The 25263-nt window shown below is 40.3% G+C and overlaps 1 protein-coding gene across 1 annotated transcript in view; it reads right to left on the reverse strand.

Moving 5' to 3' along the window:
- VWDE (von Willebrand factor D and EGF domains) overlaps window positions 1-25263 on the reverse strand; it is a 135766-nt gene that overhangs the window by 75809 nt on the left and 34694 nt on the right. The window contains 4 exon segments of the mRNA XM_030201168.1: window positions 2452-2660; window positions 8995-9268; window positions 13700-13773; window positions 22336-22550. Of these exon segments, the coding sequence (XP_030057028.1) occupies window positions 2452-2660; window positions 8995-9268; window positions 13700-13773; window positions 22336-22550 (772 nt within the window).

The raw sequence follows: 25263 nt of genomic DNA on the forward strand, positions 1-25263 counted from the left end.
AACAAAATAAAGAATGGCATGGAGGGGCATTTTTGAACGGGGAGGCCAATCTCTAAGGGCGTCCATCTCTGAGGATGTCCCCGCGAAGGGACGGGGCATCCCATATTATCGAAACAAGATGGGCATCCATCTTTCGTTTCGATAATACGGTCAGGGATGCCCAAATCTCAACATTTAGGTCATCCTTAGAGATGGTCGACCTAAATGTTGAGATGGTCGACCTTAGAGGTGGTCGTCCCCGGTTTTCGGCCATAATGGAAACTGAGGACGTCCATCTGAAAAACGACCAAATCTAAGCCCTTTGGTCATGGGACGAGCCAGCATTCGTAGTGCACTGGTCCCCCTTACAAGCCAGGACCAGTGCACTGGACCCCCTCACATGCCCTAGGGGGCACTGCAGTGGACTTCATAAATTGCTCCCATGGTGCATAGCTCCCTTACCTTGGGTGCTGAGCCCCCCAACCCCCCCTCAAAACCCACTACCCACAACTGTACAACACTACCATAGCCCTTAAAGGGTAAAGGGGGGGACCTAGATATGGGTACAGTGGGTTTCGGGTGGGTTTTGGAGGGCTCCCATTTACCAGCACAAGTGTAACAGGTGTGTGTGGGGGGGAGGGGGGTGGACCTGGGTCCGCCTGCCTGAAGTGCACTGCAGTACCCATTCAAAACTACTCCAGGGTGGGAAGGAGTTGGTGACCACTGGGGGAGTAAGGGGAGGTGATCCCCAATTCCCTCCAGTGGTCATCTGGTCAGTTCGGGCACCTTTTTGAAGCTTGGTCGTGAAAAAAATTGGACCAAGTAAAGTCAGCCAAATGCTTGTCAGGGACGCCCTTCTTTTTTCCATTATCGGCCGAGGGTGCCCATCTCTTAACCACGCCCCGGTCCCGCCTTCGGTACACTGCTGACACACCCCCATGAACTTTGGTCATCCCCGCGATGGAAATCAGTTGAGGACGCCCAAAATCGGCTTTCGAAGATGGGCGTCCTTATCTTTCGATTATGCCCCTGATAGTATACTACTTACAATGCCACGCAATATGTAATAGAACAGTTTAATAGACAGTGTATGGTATAAGAAAAGGTGGAACATATAGATAGGTAAGAGAGTAAGAGGAGTCAGAAAATAAGGGTAGATAGTGGGGTTCCCCAGGGGTTGGTGCTGGGACAGCTGCTTTTTAACATATTTATAAATGATCTAGTGAGGCAATTAAATTTTCTGACGACATAAAGTTATTCAAAGTTGTTAAATCGTGAGAGGATTGTGAAAAATTACAAGAGGACCTAATGAGACTTGGAGACTGGGCATCTAAATGGCAGATGACGTTTATTGTGAGCAAGTGCAAAGGGATGCATGTGGGAGGGAGGAACACGAGAATGTGGTAAAGGCGGTTAGCTTAGTGGGGTTTTAAAAAAGGTCTGGACTGCTTCCTAAAGAAAAAATATATAGATCATTATTAAATTGACTTGGGAAAATCAACTGCTTATTTCTGGGATAAGCATTATAAAATGTATTGAGCTTTTGTGAGATCTTGTCAGGTATTTGTGATCTGGATTGACCACTGTTTATTTATTTAGATTTTGCTCATACCTTTTTCAGTAGTAGCTGAAGGTGAGTTATATTCAGGTATGTTGGATATTTCTCTGTCCCAGGAGGGCTCACCCTCTAAGTTTGTATCTCAGACAATGGAGGGTTAAGTGACTTGCCCAAGATCACAAGCAGCAGTAGTGGGATTTGAACCAGCCACCTCTGGATTGCAAGATCAGTGCTTTAACCACTAGGCCACTCCTTGAAACAGGACACTGGGCTTGATGGACCTTTGGTCTGTCCCAGTGTGGCAATACTTATGTACTTAGCTATCACTTTCTGGAGGTAGTGGATATGGCACCAGGTTTCCTGGGTCCTTAGTCAAATGCTTTGGCTGTGAGATGGCGTGTTTGTGTTTTACAGGTGTATACTTGGTAGAAACTACCACTGGTATTGTGTTTTTAGGGTTGTAGATTTTTTTTTTTGATACTGAGAATAGATTTGTTGTGCTGGGTATGTAGCCTTATAATCTGATTCTACTTTTACATTTATTCCATGATGGAAGAAAGATTTCTACTTTTCTTTTTTTCCCACTACTTCCTATGGCATAGTGTCATCTGAGTGCTTTTGAGCATTTTTAACTTATGCAGCGGGGTACTGAAGTGTCAGTGTTTTCGTTTACTTAGTGTGAGCCACCATCAAAGTGGGAACATGCTCAGTGTGCAATTCCTGCCTTACTCCATATATTACAGATGTGAAGAGAATAACTTTGCATATCTAACAAGGGATTTCAAGACCCATGTGTATTGTAAAGGATTTCTTTTTGTGATAAAGGTATCAGAACAACAATCTGCTAAAATGAGAACACAGTTATTTCTTTCAAATGTGGTTTATCTAAATTACATTCAAAGTTGATTCGTTACCTCCATTCATTAGTAAAAGAAAAGTCACTCCCGGAATCCTGTGTGATTTCACTTCCATTAATATTATGGAAGTCATTCCCTGCATCTCCATCAAAAGTACCACAAAGTCCCAAAGTATTCTTGTAGTCCGAACTCGGTGCCCTAAGGGTCAAACTCATTCCCCACTCACTCACGTCAGCACGAATGAAAGCTCCAGAAGGAAAGAAGATCTAGAAATAACCAACATATCAGCATGAAAAGAGTATGACAGGTAAGCCTTACTAGATAGAATTAAACCTGCATTTCACCGTAACTGACAAGCTGTTAGTGTTGCAGTTCATAGGTAACACAAGAACACTGGCAGCAGAATTTGTTGCAAAATTAAGGGGTCTTTTTACTAAGCTGCATTAGGCACTAATGCACACCTAAATCAGCAAAAACGACCTAACACAAGACATGCTAAAGTGTCGAGCATTAGTTTTTGCAAGTGCATGCACTAACTATGTAGTAATTATTTTTTGAAGGGGCGTGTCAGGGGTGGAGAGTGGACATTCCTATACTACCCAGTTAATTCGTGGTAATGTAGATGAATTAAGATTAGTGCACAAATAGCATAGTACCCCTTACCACCAACATAATAGGTAGCAGTAAATGCTGCCATGGTAATTTTTAAAAATGGCTGCATGCTAGTAGCAACATTAGCACACGGCAATTAATGAAATAAATAAAAAAATCTGGATTTTTACAGCTGTGGTAACAATGGCCTTAACGTGTGAGAATGACCGGTATAGGGGCACACTAAGACCATTTTTTTTATAGCAGCTTAGTAAAAGAACCCTAAAATTGATGCTTTTTTAGGCCATTGCTTCTCATAGATAGGGCTCTGTTTCCCAAATAGAATATTTGTGTTTTAGTAAAAAAAAAAAAAAGGACTCCAACTGTGGACCACTTATTTAAGATAACTTTTCAGGTATACCTCAACATACTAAATGACTTTGAAATGTTAGAAAATGACATCGAAATAAAAGTTAGCAAAAGAAAAGAAAAGATGCAATAGATGATACCTTTATATTGCATGACCTGAATACATTTCTTGACTAGCTTTTGGGAGTTACACCTCCTTTATCAGGTCAAAACAGAATGGACAGGTAATATCCAAGAAATACCTTAATGTACAAGTGAGTCACAGTTTACATGACAAGTGTGAAGAGAGAAAAGAGTGATCTGTTAACAGTGTAATGAGGAGGTTGATGGATATAATAACAGTATATAAGGAGATCATATCACAGTTAAATCCTTTTAAAATCATTTTTTTAAGCTATCCATACTCGGACAAAGAATACACATATTTTGTATACCAGACTTTACATGAATTTTCAAAGTAAACTACAAAGCTTGCATGATCCCTTTTATCTGCTTTCATGGGGTAGATTTTTGAAGGAAAAGTACAAGCATATAATATCATCTATATATACATTTTTTTCTCTCCTGACCTAATAGCATCCTCTGAACGCTTCCTCCCCATATGGCTAGATATGATCAAATAATGGAATAAAATGCAGAATACTGGCCACATTAAAAGAAGGGAATTTTTAGATCACAGATTAATGTAGATAGAACTGGAAAGGGCAACCAAATTATAAGCAACATGGAACAGCTCTCCTATGATTCTGTCCTGTGTAGAGAAGAGACGGCTGAGAGGAGATATAATAGAAGTTTATAAAATTATGAGTTTAGTGGAAAAGGTAAATAGGGAAATGCTATTTTTTTTTCAATTAGCACTAATGCTAGGGGACAAATGGAGGGGCATTTTAGAAAGCACGCCTAACTCAGAATATGGATGTCTAAGTCAGAACATCATAAATGGATGTCCATATCACATGTATTTTAGAACAGGATACAATCTGTTCTATAATACATGTGAGTTGGATGTCCTTGTGTTGGAAACGTCCAGCATGAATATCATTTTACACACTGAAACATCCAAATTATGAACTGGAAAAACAAGGATATGGACGTATGTGCAACAGCATAGAAACACCCTGCTTATAAAATAGCAACAGAGAGGTCCATGCATAGGAGAGGGTAGCTTAATGATCAGAGCAGTGGGTTGAAAATCAGGAGACCCAAGTTCAAATCCAACTTCAGCTGTCTGTGATTTTTCTCTTTAAAATGTGATCCCTCAAGGAACAGAAAAATGCTTACTGAACCCTGAATATACATCACTTTAATAGCCTACAGGCTTGCAGGTGTCTTATATATTCAGATACAGTAGGTATTTTTCTGTCTCTGGAGAGCTCACAATTAAAAAAAAAACTGAAGCAAGATTTGAACCTGGATCCATTAGGTCTCAGTCCATTGCATTAAACCTTTAGGCTACTCCTCATATCTGCATGCTGCACTGTTGAGAATATCCATAATACCTCAAGTTGTCAAAGATCCTAGTATCTACTGCTGATTTCACATTCAAGGGAAAGGGGAGGAGGAGACAGCAACCACTGGGAGCTTAAGGGGTCTTTTACTAAAGCTTAGCTTGAGTTATCTGCAGCAGGGCCCATTTTATTGGGCCTTAATCCCTCTAGTGGACAGTTGCTCAATCATTTCTGTAATTTGGACGTGACAAGTACCAGGTATAAATAACAACATCCATCTTTTTAGACATGGGCATCCCTTCCCCTTCTGTGATTGGAGTTGGACATCCCTAGTCCTGCCCAAAACACACCCAGACCACACCCCTTGCCATTTGGATGTACTACAGTGTTAGACGTCCATATCCTGCCTTTGTAAAATTGGGATTTGGTCGTGCATGCAATATGGGCTTTTAAATGCCAGGTTTTATATGTCCAAAGCAAGAATAGAGGTTCTAAATAACCACCTTCATGAAACTAGTAGGTAGCAGATTTAACTTAACTTCCACTCGATGCATAATCAAGCTCAGAAATTTGCATCCAGAGGATGTGACAAACACAGCTAACACGACTGGAAAAAGCTTTTGACAAATTCCTGGAGGAAAAGTGCATAAACCATTATCAGCCATGTAAACTTAGGAAAGTCTCTACTTAATCCTGGAGTGATCAGCAAGGAATAGATCTGATAAAGAATGGGAATAGAGGGCAACATCTGGAAAGCTATATACTAATGCCCAGATCATGGGAAATAAAGTTCTAGTTCTAGATGTTTTGAATGGAAAATGCTGACTTGGATACAGTGGTGGTCGCAAAGATGTAGTAGAAGAACCATCACTGGGATATAGTTATTCTGGGCTATTATCCATCCATCCAGGAAGGACAGGGTAGGAGAAGAGAGGACTGACACTATCTATAAATTACATTGCTTAAAAGGTGGGAAAGAGGCACTGTGGATTAATCTAGTAGAAGAAACAGAGTCAGAAGGAGCTGCAGGGAGAATTAAACCCAGGGCCAGCGCTAGGGGTGGGCAAACAAGGCAATTGTCCTGGGCACTCAAGTCACTGGGGTCCTCAAAGCTGTCTAAAGTTGAAAGAGAGACAATCTGCAAGCAATCTTTGAGGCCCCCTCCCTAGCTTCTGCAGTGGGCTCTATCTTGTCTAGCAATGGCCCAGAGTAAACCCAGTTCTGCTGGTTCTCAGGCCACTGCACTAACCATTGGGCTACTCCTCCACTCCAAATACTTTAAGAAGCCATTATATGGATGGAGAAACACAGAAGTAGTAGAAGAGTAGTGGGTAAAACTGAAAGGAGCTATAAAAGCAAGAAACCCTTTTGTTAAAAAAAAGGGAATAAAGGTAAGAGGAAGAAGAGGCCACTATAATTTTGGAAAATAGCAGCATTCATAAATTACAAGAGATTACAGAAAAAAGAGAACAAGCAAAAATAGGCGGCAAAGGTAAGAGAAATTGTGAAAGTAGTCAGGAGTGCAAAGGTAAAAATAAAAGAAAATAATTAGCTAAAATGGTAAAACAGGGGGGAAAGCCTATCTTATGTATCTTAGTGAGAGGAGGATAAGCAGATGTGGTATTGCAAGACTCAGATGAAAGAGATGAATATGTAGAGGTCGATAAAGAAAAAGCAGAATTGCTAAACAAATACTTGTTTGGGGTTGACTAAGATAGGGCCAGGAGTAAGACTATAGAAAATAGACATAAACAGGGATAGAATTGAGGCAGATTGAGACAATTTCAGAAGACTGTACTCACATGGAGCTTGCTAAACTAAAACTAGACAAAATGATGGAGCCGGAGAGACACACTATAGCCCAGTTAGTTGAATTTGGCAGAGAGTAAATTAGTGGAGTTGCTGCTAAAACAGGAAATAGTGCAGTTTCTGGAATCCAATGGATTACTCTGAGGCAGCATGGTTTTACCAAATGAATTTGCTCAATCTGTTTGATTGGGTGACCCAAGAACTGGATCAGTGAAAGCACTGGTGGTGGTATACTTGGATTTTAGAAAGGTCTTTGACTCAGTTCTGCAAAACAGACTAATAAATAAGCTGAGAGCTCTTGGTAGGGGCTCTAAAGGGACCAACTGGGTTAAAAACTGGTTGACTGACAAATGAATGGTAAATAGTCTGATTCTTTAAATAATTTTGTAAGTGAGATTGTAGATAAGCTATATGAAGAGATGTCCTTTTTGAGGCTAATACCAAAACCTGCAACACAGTAGACACCCATGAAGGTGTGGAATACAGGTGGAAGGGTAGAGCAAATCTTGTAGAAAGGTCTAGAATTTGGAAGTTAGACTTAGAAAATGCTATAACAGTGTGCTTACAAACTGGCGCCTAGTGGGTGCCTGATAGAGGTCTAATCTATAAAAGAACATAGGTACTTCTTTTATAACAGGAACACATGGGGAAAGTAGGCATAACATAGCTCATGGAATTATTTCCAACCCTCTAAATGCATGTGTGTGTATGGGGATGGGGGAGAATGTTTCTGTGTGTCTATATTTTATTTATTTATTTATTTGGGTTTATTTACCACCTTTTTGAAATAATTCACTCAAGGCGGTGTACAATAAGAATAAATCAAACATGAGCAATAGGCAATTACAGCAGTAAAATATTCAAATAACAATACAAAGCATGGCATAGTATATTACTTACAATGTCAACACAATATGTAATAGAACATTTTAATTGACAATGTAGGGTTTAAGCAAAGATGGAACTTATAGATAGGTAACAGAATAAGAGAAGTTAGAAAATAAGGTGACTAATTTAAAGAAAGTTGCACATGAGGTCAGAGAGATGGTTAAATATTGTTTCAGCTAGGATAGGATTGGATAAACATGTCCTGCTGCAGTATGTGCAGCCCGTGTCTCTCTTTATGTACGTGAGTGAGACTACTAGGTCTTGTCTGGTCACTGAACTTTGTGTGCCTCATGGCTGTCCATGAGGCACACAAGCACAAGGTGAAAGAGCAGACCACTAACCACAACAACCGCGGCAGGTTTTTAAAAGCTGAATCTCATAGTCAATAGAAGGCCAGACAGCCAGCACCCCCTGTTGCTTGCAGAGACAAAGAAAAACCTGATGTTATGGTCCTCAAGAGCTGACACCCCCTGCTGCATGCAGAGGGAATGAAGAACCTTATTTTATGGCCCCTGAGAGGCAGCAACCCTGATCTGTACAGGTAAAGGAAGAGCAGGTCATCATAGCGCCAGAGTTGGTAATGTCCTCTGCCCAAAGAAAGAGAATAAATATGTGTGAAGGGCAGCAGCTGCAGTATTAAAGTGATTCAGAATAGAAGGAAATTGTCCTGTAATATATATATATATATATATATATATATATATATATATATATATATATATATATATATATATATATATATTTGTTTGGGGGGGGAGTGGGGCAGACAACACAGATTGGTAGGGAGGGGTCTAGGGAGAGAGAAAAACACTGGCATTATGGGAATGGGCTAGTGCACTGGAAAGAAAGTGAACAGAGGAGAAAAAAGGCATTGGCTGGTGGTGGGGTAGCAGGGGAGATTTTGTTACCCCATCATCATTTGACTCAGTACCTTATGTTTTATAAAATCATCCCTGGGTAAATACAGTACCCCTGGTTTTAAATATGGCGTCCACAGTTGTGCACTGAAATTTGAGTACTTGGTCAAGTTGCATGTGCAACTGATTAATGAGCCCTTAACTAGCAATAATTGGTGCTAACTACCAATTATTGCAGTTAACTGGCATCAGTTAGGATTTGCACACACAACTGGCTGAGTGCAATTCCATAAAGCTTGATTCCTAACTCTCACAATGTGTATCTGAACAGAGGGTGTGGCCAGAGGCATGTCAGGGGTGTTCTGAAAAGTTGCACATGGAATTAAAGAATTTTTCCTTACTGCACCTAACTTGGACACCAGCATTTACACCAGGTTTTAGTAGGCGTAAGTTTGGTGTGGGATCCACACTAAATGCCATTCTATATAAAACGTGTGCGCTTTATAGAATAGCACTTAGCACTGATTTTTTTTACAGCACCCAAGTTTCAGCACAATTCACAGAATTCCATCCAATGTGTGTAACTATGTAGTACTTTGTGCTTTAAGAAACTGATGAAAACAAGATTTAGTACATACAGTGACTTTCCTTCCTAAGTAGGATTCGGTAATCCTGACATTATTGCTGGTTGCGTCTCTGCTCTTTATAGATAAATGTGGCTGTGACTCTAGTAGCTGACCGCTGCACATATCAAAGGAAATGATGTCACTTCCCTCTTTGGCAACAAAGCCGCAGTTACAGGATGCTGGATAGTGAAGGCTTCCACAATCCCACTGCCGCACATGAACTTCAAAGTCTCGAGAAGTACTCTTATATAACACAAAGGTTCCCATGTTGAAGTTATCATAAATTCTGTTAATAAAAGCAAAGCAAGTAAGTATTGTCAGTTACACTTATAAAAGCTTATTGCCTTTACTTTGTGTATTAGTATTTGATTGTTTTGGCCCCTGTTTATGAATACTTAGTGGGAAATTCACTAAAGGTCATCTAAAGTTGGATGCACAAGTTTGGGTGCTAATTAGGGCTAAAAATCAATTGGTGTTAACAAGCACTTAATTGGCAGTAAGTAGAGTTATGCACAGATCTGCCCTATGCCCTATTCTATAACATGCACACCTAAATTTCATAGTGTGGAGCTTCAAAGTGGGTGTGGCCATGTAAGGGTTATAGGCATGTCAAAGCATAGACCAAAAAGGTCAAGGTAAAAGAAACCCCCACGTATAGTCCAACAGCCAAGTACAGGAGAGTAGAGGTGTACCGAGAAATCTCATCAGCCAAAGGTGCATTGAAGTGACTTTATTTAGCACTAAACATGTATGTAACCTGACATGGGGCCTTTGGCAGGCATGTTAGTGCATTATAAGCTGGTTTCTATAAAGTACACTCCACACAGAGCACCTTTACAGAATACTTGCTTTGTATGGATTGTTCCAGTGCCTAACTTTGGGCACCATTTACTGAATTCCCTACTTAAGAGTCCTTTGCTGAAGGGTGGTAGGGCTATCGTGCAGGTAGGTTGCGCCAAAACAGAACCACTGTAGGACATGCTGAAGCATCCCACGTTATTGCTGTGATCAGTGCACGCCAATCCCCATGGTAGAAAATAGAAATTATTTTCTAGCTTGGGGGCAGGGAATAGGAGTGCCCTGTGCTAATCAGGTAGCATGTGCATATTACCATATGCTACCTGATTAGCCCAGGAGTGATACAGGAGCCATTACTGCCTAATAAATGGATGGTGGTAAGGGCTCCTGGTGGTAATGGGAAAGGGAAGGGAAAGGGAGATGGGACTTGATATGCTGCCTTTCTAAGGTTTTTGCAACTACATTCAAAGTGGTTTACATACATTCAGGTACTTATTTTGTACCAGGGGTAATGGAGGGTTAAGTGACTTGCCCAGAGTCACAAGGAGCTGCAGTGGGAATCAAACTCAGTTCCCCAGGCTCAAAGTCCACTGCACTAACCACTAGGCTACTCCTCCACTAGCAACAGTCCCTGTAGAAGCCTGCCCTTGCAGATCAGCAGTGCAGGCTTCTGTTTCTGTGAGTCTGACGTCCCAGGACGTCAGACTCACAGAAACAGAAGCTTGCACAGCTGCATTGCTAATCTGCAAGGGCAGGCTTCTACATGTGTTGCTATAGCAACATTCCATGTAGAATCTCAAATAGGGAAAGGGAACTTGATAAACCACCTTTCTGAGGTTTTTACAACTACATTCCCAAAGCAGTTTACATATATTCAGGTACTTATTTTGTACTAGGGGCAATGGAGGGTTAAGTGATTTGCCCAGAGTCACAAGGAGCTGCAGTGGGAATTGAACTCAGTTCCCCAGGATCAAAGTCCACTGCACTAACCACTAGGTTACTCCCCCACTCCATGCTGTACTGAGGAAATTAGCGAGTGGCCACTAAAAAAGAACCCAACCATGGCCATTTTTCAGCCATGCTAGAAAGAGGCTGGAGCATGCAGCAAAGTCACGTGCTAATCAAAGCACCAACCACTTTCTAGTGTGGCTTCGGAAAAGGACCCCTTTTCTGCATATTAACTGCTGCAAGACCCATTTTAGGTAATGGATTTTGCAGCAGGTAACATATAATAATGTCATTATTTATTTATTGCATTTGTATCCCACATTTTCCCACCGTATGGCAAGTTCAATGTGGTTTACATATTGCTAAAAAGGCGGTTATAAAATTTAGTTTTGTAGAAGTCTAGTACATAATACAGAAGTACAATAAACGCTTAGGCTGATATATTAGCATATTGCGAGAGAGGTTAATATTATTGTTTTCCATTTCTGAACTTTTCGTGATGTATGGTGGTGTGGGATTAGGCAGATCCAGGGGAAAAAGACTTCTTGAAAAGATGTGTTTTCAGGTTTATTTCTGAATTATTACATTTATTTCAATTATTACATGCTAAGTGTGAATTAATAGGAGCTTCTGTGTTTTAGAATTCCATTTTACCTCCATTTACTTTGCTTACTTTTTTTTATTTGTGCCAGGGTTGATATCAGCTTTCTCCTATCGAGGGTCAGATGTTGTCGTCATTCAAAGACCAGAAAAGAAATATATGTCATGAAATACAGGTTTGTGGAAGACTGTTGCCTCTTTCTCACTCTCTAGGTTGCATCTAATACTGTTCCCTACTGCCTGCCCAGCTTCTTCCCTGCTCACAACAGCTCTGGCGTCATAGGGGATTCTAGGCTAAGTGTGTTCACAAAAGCTAAGAAGTTGAAACACAGAGGGATTTGATGCAGAAAGCCACACAGGGACCTGCTTGCTGCTCTAATAGGACTGGCCATAACATCTGATGCTTTCCTAGAGTATGTACTGTTTCATTCACATTTTTGGGGGTGGGAGGGGGTCAGTGATCATTGGGAGAGTAAGGGGGTGTCATTCCATTATTCTTTCATTGGTCAACTGGTCATTTAGGACACTTTTTTGTGGCTTAGTCATTATTACTTTTAGCCCTATACATTTTTGTTTTGTTCCATTACAGCAGAAAAATGTCCAAGTGTGAGGAATGCCCAAATCCCACCCTTAACACCACCAACACACCCTCTTGTGATTTGGATGCACTGCAGATGAACAGCATAAAAATGGGTTCCAAAATTGGTGATTTGGACATTTTTGCGAGAAAAATGTCCATCTACCGGTTTATGCTACTTTTTGAACATTTCTCTCTTTCAAAAATGAGCCCATAGTCTCCTTGGTCTCTTGTTCAAATATCCCTGAAGCACTGAAAAATATTGCTTTGGAATTCCACGTAACTATGGGGGGGGGGGGGGGGGGGGGGACATTTTATCAGCAACTTGAGTGTGTAGAACAGAATTTTACATTCTCATGTAAGTGCTTATAAAATTGACCCAGTGTACGCACACATAAAGTAGGTGCTAAGAAAACATTTTTTAAAATATATGTAGGTGCTCCTGGGGCCTGGGGAGACTATTTTCTAACAGTACCTAGGTTTATATATGTTGCATTTATAAAACTCCCGGATTTTATAAAGGTCGCCCATATTTGGGCGCAGATCCATAATGCATGCACAAACTAATTAGTTAATAATCTGTAAGCTATCAATCAATTGAACTCTTATTATTAGGTTACTTTAATCACATTATTATTATTGTATGTTATACCTTGTCCTTGATCTCATATGCCTGATATGAATTGTTTATTTATTTACTCCCTATTTTTCTGTTATTTTTATGTACCTCAATTGTATCAATAATTTGAACTTCTCATTCCGTTAATGGCGATCACCATTGCGGCATAATGTAAGCCACATTGAGCCTGCAAATAGGTGGGGAAAATGTGGGATACAAATGCAGCAAATAAATAAATAAATGTTAACAATCATTTATTGATATTACTTGGTAATAATTAGGATTTTTGTGTGCATTTTCCTATGTGCTATTCTATAAACACCAGGCACCTAAATCTCAGCACATACCTCAAAGGGGCATGGCCATGGCAGGGCATGGGTTGGGCAGAAAGTTTCTGAAAATTTAACTACGGTGTAATAGATTAAGACTATTTATGCACCCAAATGCCATGAGTTGGGCACCAGCATTTACACTGGGTTTCAGCTGGCATAAGTACTATTCTATAAAAGGTGCTCAGCCTAGTCACCCTTTACAGAATAGTGCTTATCCCCAGATTCCATATATCGAGCATAGATTTCCATGTGGAAATATAAGTGTATAACCTAATTGGTTAACAAGCTAATCAGCGCTGTTAATTGGATGTAATGAGCAATTATTAGCACTAATTGACATTAATTAGAACTTACTCGCAGAATTCACTAAGCACATTCTCTAATGTGGTGCAAGTAAATTCTAATGCACATTGTCAAAAAGGGAGCATGGAATGGGTGTGGAATGGATGGGTCAAGGGCATTCCAAAAAGTTACATGCACAGTTATAGAATACACCTGCTCTTCACCTAATTTAGGTGCCAGTATTTACACCAGGTTTTACTTGGCATAATTTCTCATGACTAAATATAGTTGCACAGATCAGCATGAGCGTATGCTATAAACTGTGTGGAAATTTTATAGAATGCATTTAGGCAGAAATGTTTTCCACATAGATATTCCAGCTGCCGTATAAAGAATCTACCACTTAGTGCTGATTTTTTCCAGCGGCGTTTTTTGAGCATCATTTACTGAATCTGCCTCAAAATGTGCAACATATGTGCCTATTTGCTTGACAACCTGTTACCCTCTGTGTTACAGGATATATGAATTTTCATCAGAAACACTAGAATATGATTTTTTTACCTGCCATCAAATGTAATTATGTGAGGGTCAGAAAATGAATAGCAATAGGCAGTTGGAATATCCTTTACTGTAATCTGAAAAACACACAAAAAAAATCTGTATTAAATTGATTCAGTGCAATAGTCATTCACGCCCTCTCAAGAAAAATATCAGCATGCACTATCCTAGTGAAAGTATTATATTGGTGGCATACATTGCTATTCTATTTAATTAGAAAGACACAACTTTTTGTCTGTTTCACTGAGGATTATTTCTTGTATGCTTTGAAATCAAGTTGATCTTCAAGTGAAGCAGATAACAGGAACTTTTATTCAAATGATGATACAAGCATCAAAAACTGCCCGTGTGTTGGAAATGACAATGAAAATCCAAGATGGTGACCTTTTTCCGAGAAGGTGGGTATTTTAACTAAAACACGTCACACCTGATTTCTCAAAAGATCATTACTATGATCACATCCTGTGAGAATGGAATAAAGGAGGCTCTATTCAAGATGAAAATCTTTATTTAACCAGTTGTGTAGCTACTTGGGGACACGGGGGCCACGGGGGCCTGGGCCCTGTAGATTTGGCCCTGGACCTCCCTGCTGATGACCCTCTCGACCCCCCTCCTGCCGCCAACCCTCCCCTGCAGCTGCCATTGCCGTTGGCTACCTTTGCTGGCGGGGGACCCCAACCCCCGCCAACCGAGGTCCTCTTCTTCCGGCGCAAGGCTTTGTTCTGTTTCTGTGAGTCTGACATCCTGCACATACAACGTGCAGGACGTCAGACTCACAGAAACAGAACAAAGCCTTGTGCTGGAAGAAGAGGACCTAGGGGCAAAGGTAGGCGATGGCGGCGGCGGGGAAGGGTTGGCGGTGGGAGAGGGGTCGAGAGGGTTGGCAGCGGGGGGGGGGGGGGTCAAAAAAGAAGGAGGGTCAGCGGCACCGGGGGAGGGCTAAAATGTGCCCCCTCACCTCGGGCTCTGGACCCCCCTGCCGCCAGTCTGGCTATGCCCCTGTATTTAACATATAATACAGCATTATCACAAGTTGGGGACCTATTCTAAACAGGTTTCATTTCAAAATGGAAAAAAAACCCCCAAAACTTTAACACATAACACAATCTGTTCACGAAGCATATATATTAACTAGGGCCGTATCGAATATTTGTATTTGATTCAATTAGGCTTTGAATAGTGCCCCAAACACATTATTCAAACTTGGCTGAATAGTGATTTAAATTCAAATACAAATAATCCAGGGCTCTACTGTGCTAAATTCTACTGAAATAAACACTTGATCTTTGATTTTGTGTTGCTTCTTTTATTTTTTTGTTACGTTAAAGCTCAATGCCCATTATTCATACTTGGTATTCGTATTCGGCCAAATAATATTTTTCATTATTTGTAGTTGTCTGAATAGTAAAATTTACTATTCGGTACAGCTCCAATGTTAACATTCTCAATATCAAATAATATTCTTAGATTATGAAAAAGTGTTTAATTTAATCCAGCTATTTACAGCTACACAGCACTGCAAAAGAATTTTGTAGTCAGTATTGCATCCAGAAGTTCCACTATACATGAAAGGACTGAGTTGCCATGTTTCATTTTGTGTTGTTCATCTCCAATCCACGGGATTTCTTATGTCTAGCTGACAAACTGTTGACTGACCTCATATTATACTTGCCCAACATACCATGCACTTTGAGTGTTTTAAGAAGCCATCTCATATTGATGGGATATCAACATATTGTTTCTGCAGCTGTGCTAGTCTTGTTATTATATTGTGATGACAAACCTCTCTCAGATGCTTCAGTCTTCATTTTCAAGTACTTCCATTTATTGAATGAATATTATTGAACACAATCTCAATCATATACATTCCTTGTTCACCAAGTAGACTTCTATTTTTCCTTGGAATGAAGAGAAAACATTAAAACCACTGAAACTATGAAAGGAGGACAGCTCTTTTATGTCCTTAGGTCCAATTGAGGCAGCAGACACTGAAATGTATCAGAACATTTTGTGTCTATTTAAAAAACAAAAAACATGGTTTGAAGGCGAAATTCTTTAAAGATGCTAAATCAGATATGGTGACTACAAAACTTGTATCATTTCCATTGATTAGATATGCCTGGCAACCATCTAACTGCTGCATGGCAAGCATGAACAAATATGCAAGTATTTCCAAAGTAGGTGTCTCAGTGGCTCAAAGGAAGAATTATCTGACCACAGTAATGGTTGAAGCTGTATTTAGTACAATTGTTTTGTGTCCTAGAATTTGAAAAATCTCCCTCTTTTGTTAGAATCTCATAGAAAGTGATTATAATTTTTAAAAACTTTGTCCTGAATCCCCTGATCTGTTTGCCTTCAGTTTGTCCTGCAGGAATACATCATTAAACCTGTTGTATTTGGTATTAGTATTTTTGCACCATAGGACGGGTAATATCTTTTACATATTTTTCAAATATTTTTGTTGCTCTCCAGGGTTTTAGTGCTGACCCATTTATGATTACATCAGCTACAGCAGGTTCATTTTGAGGTACAGTCACTTCATAGTATTGTCATTTTGAATTATTATTAAGTATGATATTTCCCATTGTCATTGAGGGATGGAAGGATTGACAAGCCTTCATGCTGGAACAATCATTATAAATGCAACTGTCTTGTTCTGGCAGGAGATAAAAGAGTTTAGAGGTTACAGTCTTCCGTTTTTGCTTTCTGCTGTACAACAGGCTGTGTTTTGGAGAAGGACATTTGTTCTTCTTGACAGGCTGATAGAAGGCACTTCCATTGTAACTGATGGTATTCCTGAAACAGTCTCACGTTCATTTACTAGATGACTACTTCAAAACTAGTAACCATTTACTGCTGCTGTGGTGATGATTCTCATTCACACTAATTGTTCCTCTAAACACCTTTCATAAATGTATTGGCCTGCTCATGAGCTCAGTTAATCAACAATACCAAGTATTATCGCAAGGACTTGTGAATTGCAAATTGTAACCTGGTGAGATATAGTTTTTCAAGGCATGGGGGGCAATCTATAAAACAGGTGCTAACAATTACGCATGTGCTATGCAAATAAATGTTTAAAATGGTAGCATATATGTCCATATGTGCATCTGCAATTATATGCCAAATTTGTACCTACTATTCTATAAGTACATACCTACTCTATCTTGTATATTTCAGAGTGGAGGAGTGGCCTAGTGGTTAGGGTGGTGGACTTTGGTCCTGGGGAACTGCGTTTGAGTCCCTCTTCAGGCACAGGCAGCTCCTTGTGACTCTGGGCAAGTCACTTAACCCTCCATTGCCCCATGTAAGCTGCATTGAGCCTGCCATGAGTGGGAAAGCATGGGGTACAAATGTAACAAAAATAAATAAATAAAATAGTGTATGCTTGCAAGGGGCCACACATTTAAAAGGTACTATCTGTTTGACACCTGGGGCCAGATTCAATAAATGGTGCCCAAATTTGGGCACCAGAAAAAATGGGGGTGCAGCACTATTCCATACAGAGCACTATGAGTTGAGCACTCTTTATAGAATAGCGCTTAGAACCTATTTCTGCACCCTAATTTGGGTGCCGGTATTTATACCAGCTGAAACCTGGTGTGCATGCCAGTGATCAACTCTTGCCATTTTAGGTGAGAGAATGGCAGTATTCTATAACTCCCCTCTAAGAAGTTTGAAAATATCAAAATCAGTTTGCGGGTGTTTTTGGGAGTATACTTAAAGATTCCAACACAGGAATCAATATAACTAAATTACTCAAATAGGAACCTCAAATCTCCAAATAGGGAAATACTTGTGTATTAAGATCTATCCCTATAATATATGGAATCCATTACTATCATAGGTTCCTTTCAGGAGGAAAAGAGAAAAAAAACATCAACCATAAAAACTCATCATAGATGAGAAAACCGGATGAATATGAAAAACCCCTTTCAACCTGATAATCTCCCAATTGCAAACACCACTCACCAAACTGAGAAACAAACTGTTACCTAAAACTCTGCCACAATTCCCTCATCAAGAAATTTAGGTCAACCTTTATATATATATAGCCCCCCGGTTCCCCCACATCACAAGGAAATCCACCAGGTATTTAGCTGGAAACTTGAGTCCATGGAAACTTGAAAATATTCTCAAAAGGTTGTCCCTCTCATATTCATGGAATAGGAAACGGCAGTCCTCCTTCGCTCCACTTGTTAGCCACAGTCTACAAGATGATGCATTTTGCCCTTCTATAACTCTCATGCACAAGTTTTTGGAATGCCCTTACTTTACCCCTGACCATGTCCCCTTTTGAGTTTGGCAATAAGGGATTTAGGCATGTGGGGTTAGAGAATAGCGCACATGGAAGATGCAAGCACAAAATCTAATTGCTGCCAATTAACTGCAATAATTGTTAACATCAATTTATTGCCCGTTAATGGCTTGTTGGCTAATTAATTTGAATGTGCATCTTTGATCTGCACGCAAATTTCGGCATCCAAATTTGGATGCCATATATAGAATCTGGGGACAAGTCTATAGCTGGTGTAAGTGCCCATGCCTAATTTTTAGGCACAAATTTAACTGGATATGCTAGTATTCTGTAAAGAAGAGTATACCTATGTTCCTTCATAGAATAGGTTCCCACCAGGTGTCCTGTTACAGGATTGCCTCTTCATGTCCTTGAGGAAAATGGGAAGTTAATGTGTGTAGTATAAATAGCAGCGCATCAAATAATGTACAGGCACAGTGAAAATGTACTAGGTACTAGAAGTAATTTAACTCAAGTAATTGCAGGCTTTCAATGTTATGTCTCTTATACTGTGTATTAAATGTATTGATACTGCCGTTAAATTGTTAAATCATTATCATAACATGTATGTTACGCTACCTTCAATCGTTTTTAGACACTGCATGCTGTAATTTGACGTGTTTGTCATTTCTGGTCATACTCAAAGCTCACATGAATGATTCCATTGTGACAGATGATGTAATCATTGCGTCAATCTCAGTGTCGTCATGTCTATATTTAAAGGCAAATATTCAAAAACATGTATGCACATAAGTGCTTTAAAAAAATAATTTGCTAGAGTGCTCCAGATAAATTTTGCAGAATGAAAAGGACCTTGTACTTCTCACTATTGTAAATAGTTATGAAATTACCCCCAAAGTACCATGTCACAGTGATTTTATCGTCACTGTTCAACACAAATACGGGCAAGCTTCTTTCTTACAAATAAAAACTTGAGGTGACTTTGATTGTCAATTGTTACTACCATTGATTTTGCTTGGGATTGCCTTCAGTGTGCTTGCTCCAGATGATATTTTAGAAGCCTTTTTTAACTTCATTTTTCTGAACAGCAGTTACGGTTTTGATAATATTTTTATGTTGTGTCTTCTCATTGTGTGTTCTAGATCACCACATTCTTGAGTCCAGTATCCTGGGTAGAATATGGACGGCATGAAAGAGGACATTTGCTTTTCCAAAATTGATTACTTCCAAGTTGGCAGCAAACTGAGAGCTTCATCCTTATTATATTGACAAAGGCAACATTTTGTCTAGTCAGTTTGCCGTTTGGAAGTTCCAGGGGGCAGTCATTTTACAGAAGTTGGTTTACCTGGTTGGCAGGTTACCCTGAAATGAAAAATGACAAAGTTCAGCTTGATAAAAAACTTACAAATATGTTATACAATGTTAAATCATATAACTATCAATATTAATAGCCAGTGAATCTAAATATAATAATATATGCATATATAATAAATATACACAATGGGGGAAATTCTATATATGGCACCTTAAAAATCAGCACCAAAAAACTATGTGGTTGGTGTGATCCTATAAAGTACGCCTAAAGTTACACGTAGATTATAGAATATGCTCACGCACCATTCTTATGACTAAAATGTAGGTGCACCTCTTTATGCCACCTAAAACCATGTCTAAATACCTGCGCCTAAGTTAGGCACAGATCGGGTGTATTCTATAATAGTGCACATAGTTTTTTTAAATGCCCACATCCCGCCCATTCCATGCCCATGGCCATAACCCCCTTTTTGATTGCACACATTAGAATTTATATGCACCGTGTTATAGAATATGCCTAGAAAGTTGTGCATGTTAATTCTAATTCAAGTCAATTAGTACCGCTAATTGTTTGTTAAGTACCAATTATCAGAGCTGATTGGCTTGTTAATCAATTAAGTAGTGTGTGCAATTTGGCCATGTGGTCAAATTAGCACTTAAGGCGCCATATATAGACTTTGGGGGAATGTATCAAATGTATATTATGATTATAAAACAAAACTGCTAAATAATTATGACAATAAAATTACTAAGATTGCTTAAAATGTTACAAGATAGCCATCATCTTGGATTTTCAAATGGTTAACGCTATTTTCTGGAAACATAAAACTAAGTTTAATGCATGTATCAGAATCTGAATGATTCTCTAGAATCTGTGTTAATCTTCCTCATTATTCTATTGGATAATATCAGTCTTTAGCTAACAAACTGCAAGCAAGCCAGGACCCAGCAGAATGCCAAAGTGATAAGACAGAATTCCTGGTATATGCTTCCCCCAAAATACAACAGCAAGTTTTCTTTTCATAGGTATTCTACTTTCATATATTGTGACCACTCATTCATGTACAACCACTGTAATACATTTCTGTTTATTGTGCTAAATATGAATAACTACTGCAGTGCACAAGTGTATCAGAGAAAGGTGATCTGAAAATATTTATATTATTAAGCTTACAAACGTAAGCCAGTAGACATCAGGAAGCTGCTATGTTTAACAGTTTGCTAATAGTTTTTGCAGGAATTCAATATTATGCAAGTTTTAAATTATCTTTTACTAAGGTGTGCTAGCATTTTTAGCAAACACTAAAAATCAGCTGGTGCTAAACGCTAAGACATCCCATATATTCCTATGGGCGTCTCAGTGTTTAGTGACAGCTGATTTTTAGTGCAAGCTAAAAACATTAGCGCACCTTAGTAAAAGACCCCCCCCCCTAAGTGTTACAGTCTATGAATTTGAATATGGAACAGCTTCCACTTCTTGAACTGTCCCATGTAGGCACTGCTTTCATGATATTGACCCCACTGTTTTCAAAATAAAATGTTTGGGTTTTTCATTCAATCAATGTAACTAAACAGACTTTCCCCCCAAACACTTCATCCTCCAAGCTTCAGAAAAGTACAGTATGTTAAGCTGGTTCAGCAGCTGAGCAGCAGTGGTGCATATAGACATTAGATTAGATGTATTATTTATAATCCACCCTTGTCCAGGGTAGAAAACAATAAAACATATATAACCATGCCAAATTAGGTTTAATTCTCATGCACAAATGCCAGGGGAGGGGGATCCCAGCATCACACAATGGAGACACACACCACCGGATTCTGCATAAATTGCCCAAACTTGGGCATGCAAATATGAGCAAGGATCCCAGGTGCGTGTGTAAATGAATTAGCCAATTAGGCATCAATTATTGATGTTAACAAGCACTTAATTGGCAGTAATTAGGAGTTACGTGGAGATCTGCCCTATGTGCTATTCTATAACATGTGTACCTAAATTTCATAACATGCAACTCAAAAGGGGACATGACCAAGGAAGGGGCATGGGTGGGTCAGGGATGTTCCCAAAATGTAGATGTGATATTATAGAATATCTGCATTTGTACATCAATCTGCCATTAATTGGGTCTGAGCATTTACACCAGCTTTTAGCACGCATAAATGCTTCTGCCTAAAGTTAGGCATGAAATGTATGTTAAGCTGGTATTCTATAAAGGTTGTTCAGAGCAAAGTGCCCTTTTCAGAACTATCTTAGCATGGATCATCCCAGCGCCAAACTTTGGGTGCCATTTATGCCACATGCAGTTTAAGGTCCACATTATGGTAGCAGAAAAAAACAGGGCAACTGATCTGCAAACTCCAACGTGGAAACAAACCAAGCAGATCAATGGGAAACATAAACAGATCTTTATTAATGAAAACACAAACTAAAATAATGCCCAGCACAGGCCATGTTTCGTCTACATAAGGGCTGCATCAGGGGCAGCAAAAACCTTTAGAAAAGGCAATGTAATACAAGAAAAACCAGCAGAGTGATTGTATACCTAATGGAAACCCTCTCCAGAAGATAGTCCACAGTGAGCACGCTGCCATCTTCTGGAGAGTGTTTCCATTAGGTATACAACCACTCTACTGGTTTTTCTTGTATTATGGTGCCTGCTTGGTTTGTTTCCATATTATGGTATTCCAGATAGAACCACGCTCTGTAGTCCCTGAGATGAGTGATTTAGAAGGTGATATAAAACAGAAGGAAACAATCTGGGTAATTACAAATGAAGGTTTATGACACCAAAATCCATAGGAGAGCCAGTTCTGACTGAGCTGAGAGTCAAAAGGAGAAGATAGAGAGTAACTGGGTAAAAATCATCTCATCATGGTCAGCAGTTTTAAAACTGCTGACAGCCATGGACTGAGTTAGACTTGAACATTCAATTCCGGGCTATGAGTGGCTCAAGGATGATATTCAGTGGTACTGTGCCGTTAAGTTTGCTGAATATCAACAACTGACTTGAATATCGACTCTTAGCAATGTACAGAAAAAGTACAGTATTTTATGAGCGCTGTCAACCTGTATGCCCTTTGGGTTGTAGCCATTCCACAGGAAAGAGTCACTAACAATGGGGTCAGTCATAATAGTGGTAACTCTGTCTCCATCCCTTGTGAAATCTGTGACAGCAGTGAAATAAAGAACAGCTCGACTGCAGGTTTCATTATGGCAGGGTGCACTGAGCAGATCCACGTGACAAGAAGAAAGTGCCAAATTTAAGTGTAGTTGCTTGTCACCTATTTTATTGAGAAAAAAAACATAGCACAGTGAAAAGTCAAATTTAAAATGGTTGTCATTTTCAGAGAATGAAACAGACTATCCCTGTCCTATGTTATGCAATAAAAGCAAAGCATTTACACAAGCAATATACAACATTTAACTTGTTCTTCTATCAGTGTCTTCAGCCAAGTTAGCTAGGTATTGCAGAGGGACTTGAGGGGAAAATAAGCTTGTGTGAAAGTGATACAAAAATCTGTAATAGAACAGACCCATTAGAGTGGAGAAAAAGAAAGCACTTCTAAAAAAAATGGAAGAAGGGCCAAGTTTGTTGAAAACAACTATCATGTATTTGGAGGTTCAGAAGTTCACTAGCTACTTATTATTTCAGAGAACAAGAACTGGAAACTGATAAGGAAGAGCCAGTGGTGGGAGGCGGGGCTGGTGGTGGGAGGCGGGGCTGGTGGTTGGGAGGTGGGGATAGTGCTGGGCAGACTTATACGATCTGTGCCGGGGTTGGTGGTTGAGAGGCGGGGAAAATGCTGGGCAGACTTATACGGTCTGTACCAGAGCTGGTGGTGGGAGGCGGGGCTGGTGGTTGGGAGGCGGGGATAATGCTGGGCAGACTTATACGGTCTGTGCCCTGAAGAGGACAGGTACAAATTAAGGTAGGGTATACACAAAAAGTAGCACATATGAGTTTATCTTGTTGGGCAGACTGGATGGACCGTGCAGGTCTTTTTCTACCATCATCTACTATGTTACTATGACTTAGAGCAAGACAGTTAATGTAGTGAAGAATAAAACTATCTACACTCAGTTGCATAAGTACAATTATAATCACCAGAAATGGACAGCCGAAAGGCTTGTCCTGAAGGCCAAAAGATATCTAGAGGTCAAGTTGTTAGACACCCTCCAACTGGGTTGGTATAACTCAGGTGGGTGAGCGGGTTGGAATGAGATAGGATGGAGGTGGGTGGGCTTAGAGTAGGTAAGCAGCATTGATTTGGCCAGAGAGCACTGTTTAATTTCAAATAATGAACAGAAGGAAGCTTGATAATGTGAGTTGGTGAAGGGGTATATAGGAGTGGCCCCAAGGAATCAGGTAGGGAGTTACATTACATCACCTCCAGGCTTGTAGCCTGCTAACACCTCAACAGTTCTAACTGGGTTCCAATCAAAGAAGCCAGAACAAACTTCTGGGAAGCATGATGGTAAAACACTTGCCTTCCTGAAGCGCCTACCTGTCCTCCCTCTATTAACAGGTGACCTGCATTGCAGGATTTGGGGCCATTGATAAGGTCCAATGGTAGGGAAATAAAGAAGTCAAATGGTTTAGTTGAAAGGGTCATCGTACCTGGCAGTCACCCAAGCAGTTTTGTAAGTGCAGTGCAAATCCTAGGAACATCCCTGTTCTGCCCATTACTCTCCTAGTTCCACACCCCTTTTTTTTACTTGCACATATATTCCAATTAAATCTAATTAGTCTCAATAATTGCTTGTTTAAAAACTTATTATTGGCACTAATTAGCTTGCTATTCAATTACATTGTGTGCACTAATTGAGTACATGCCCAATTTGTGCGTGCAATTTTTGGCGACTTTTATAGAATTAGAGGGGCAATGCTGCAATATGGATAGTTGGCATTGCTGAATATGTGGGGAGAGTCTAATCGCCAGCAACTATACAGATTTCACAATATTCAGCTTTCCATACAGCTGGATGAAACACCCTTGCTGTGTCCTGACACTTACTGGATAGTGCTGGATAGTGCCACTGAAAATTCACAGATAGGCGGCTTAGATAAAAGTCACCAAAAATTGTGCGCACAATATAATTGAATAATGAGATAATTAGCACCAATAATTGACTTTTTAACAAGCAATTATTGGCGCTAGCTAGATTTAATTGGAATTTACATGTGCAAATTTAGGTGTGGGGTCCATGCCTAAATTTTATACATGGGTAAAAAAAAAAAAAAAAGAAGAAGTGCAGAAATGGGTGGGTCATGAGCATTCCTAACATTTACACTTGTTATCCTATATAATAATTCTCACCTCCAACATTCTAATGTGCCTGGTACTGTGGCGCCCTCGGAGGTGGTCTGCTAGGCAGTTTAGAATGCACTGACGTCAGTGATGTCACTGACAGCTGATTCCAAGGCAAGGGGAGGAGTAGGGAAACACGCTCCGCGTGTTTCCCTACTCTTCCCCCTGCCTGGGAAACAGCTGTCAGTGCCCCCCCTCGGCGCAACACCCAAGCCCCTGCCCTGCAAAACCGCGAACCAGGCAGCGTGTTTCCCTACTCCTCCCCCTGCCAACCAATCAGCTCTCAGTGCCCCCCTCCTCAGCGCAACACCCAAGCCCCTCCACCCCAGCGCAGCACCCAAGCCCCTACCCCCCCTCGATGCATCACCCAAGACCCTCCCCCTAGCGCCATCACCAAAGCCCCTACCCCCCTCAGGCACATCAACCCCCTCGCCACCCGCAGCCGCCAATACTAACGCTGTCCGGCCGCTGCTGCTTCTCCTGTGGAGCAGCAGCGGCCGGTACAAAAAGAAAAAAGCCAAAAAAAGATTTTTAACCTGAAACGCAGCTCCGTAGACAGCCATCTGGCATTGGCTGTCGTCACTGCAGCCGCTCCTCCTCTCTCCTCCATGTCACTGCCCCTGCAGGAACACCCCGGAGGAGCGCAGCGACGTCAGAGGGGAGAGGAGGAGCGGCTGCAGAGATG

The sequence above is a fragment of the Microcaecilia unicolor genome, chromosome 1, assembly GCF_901765095.1.
Source record: "Microcaecilia unicolor chromosome 1, aMicUni1.1, whole genome shotgun sequence".
Classification (NCBI taxonomy): Eukaryota; Metazoa; Chordata; class Amphibia; order Gymnophiona; family Siphonopidae; genus Microcaecilia; species Microcaecilia unicolor.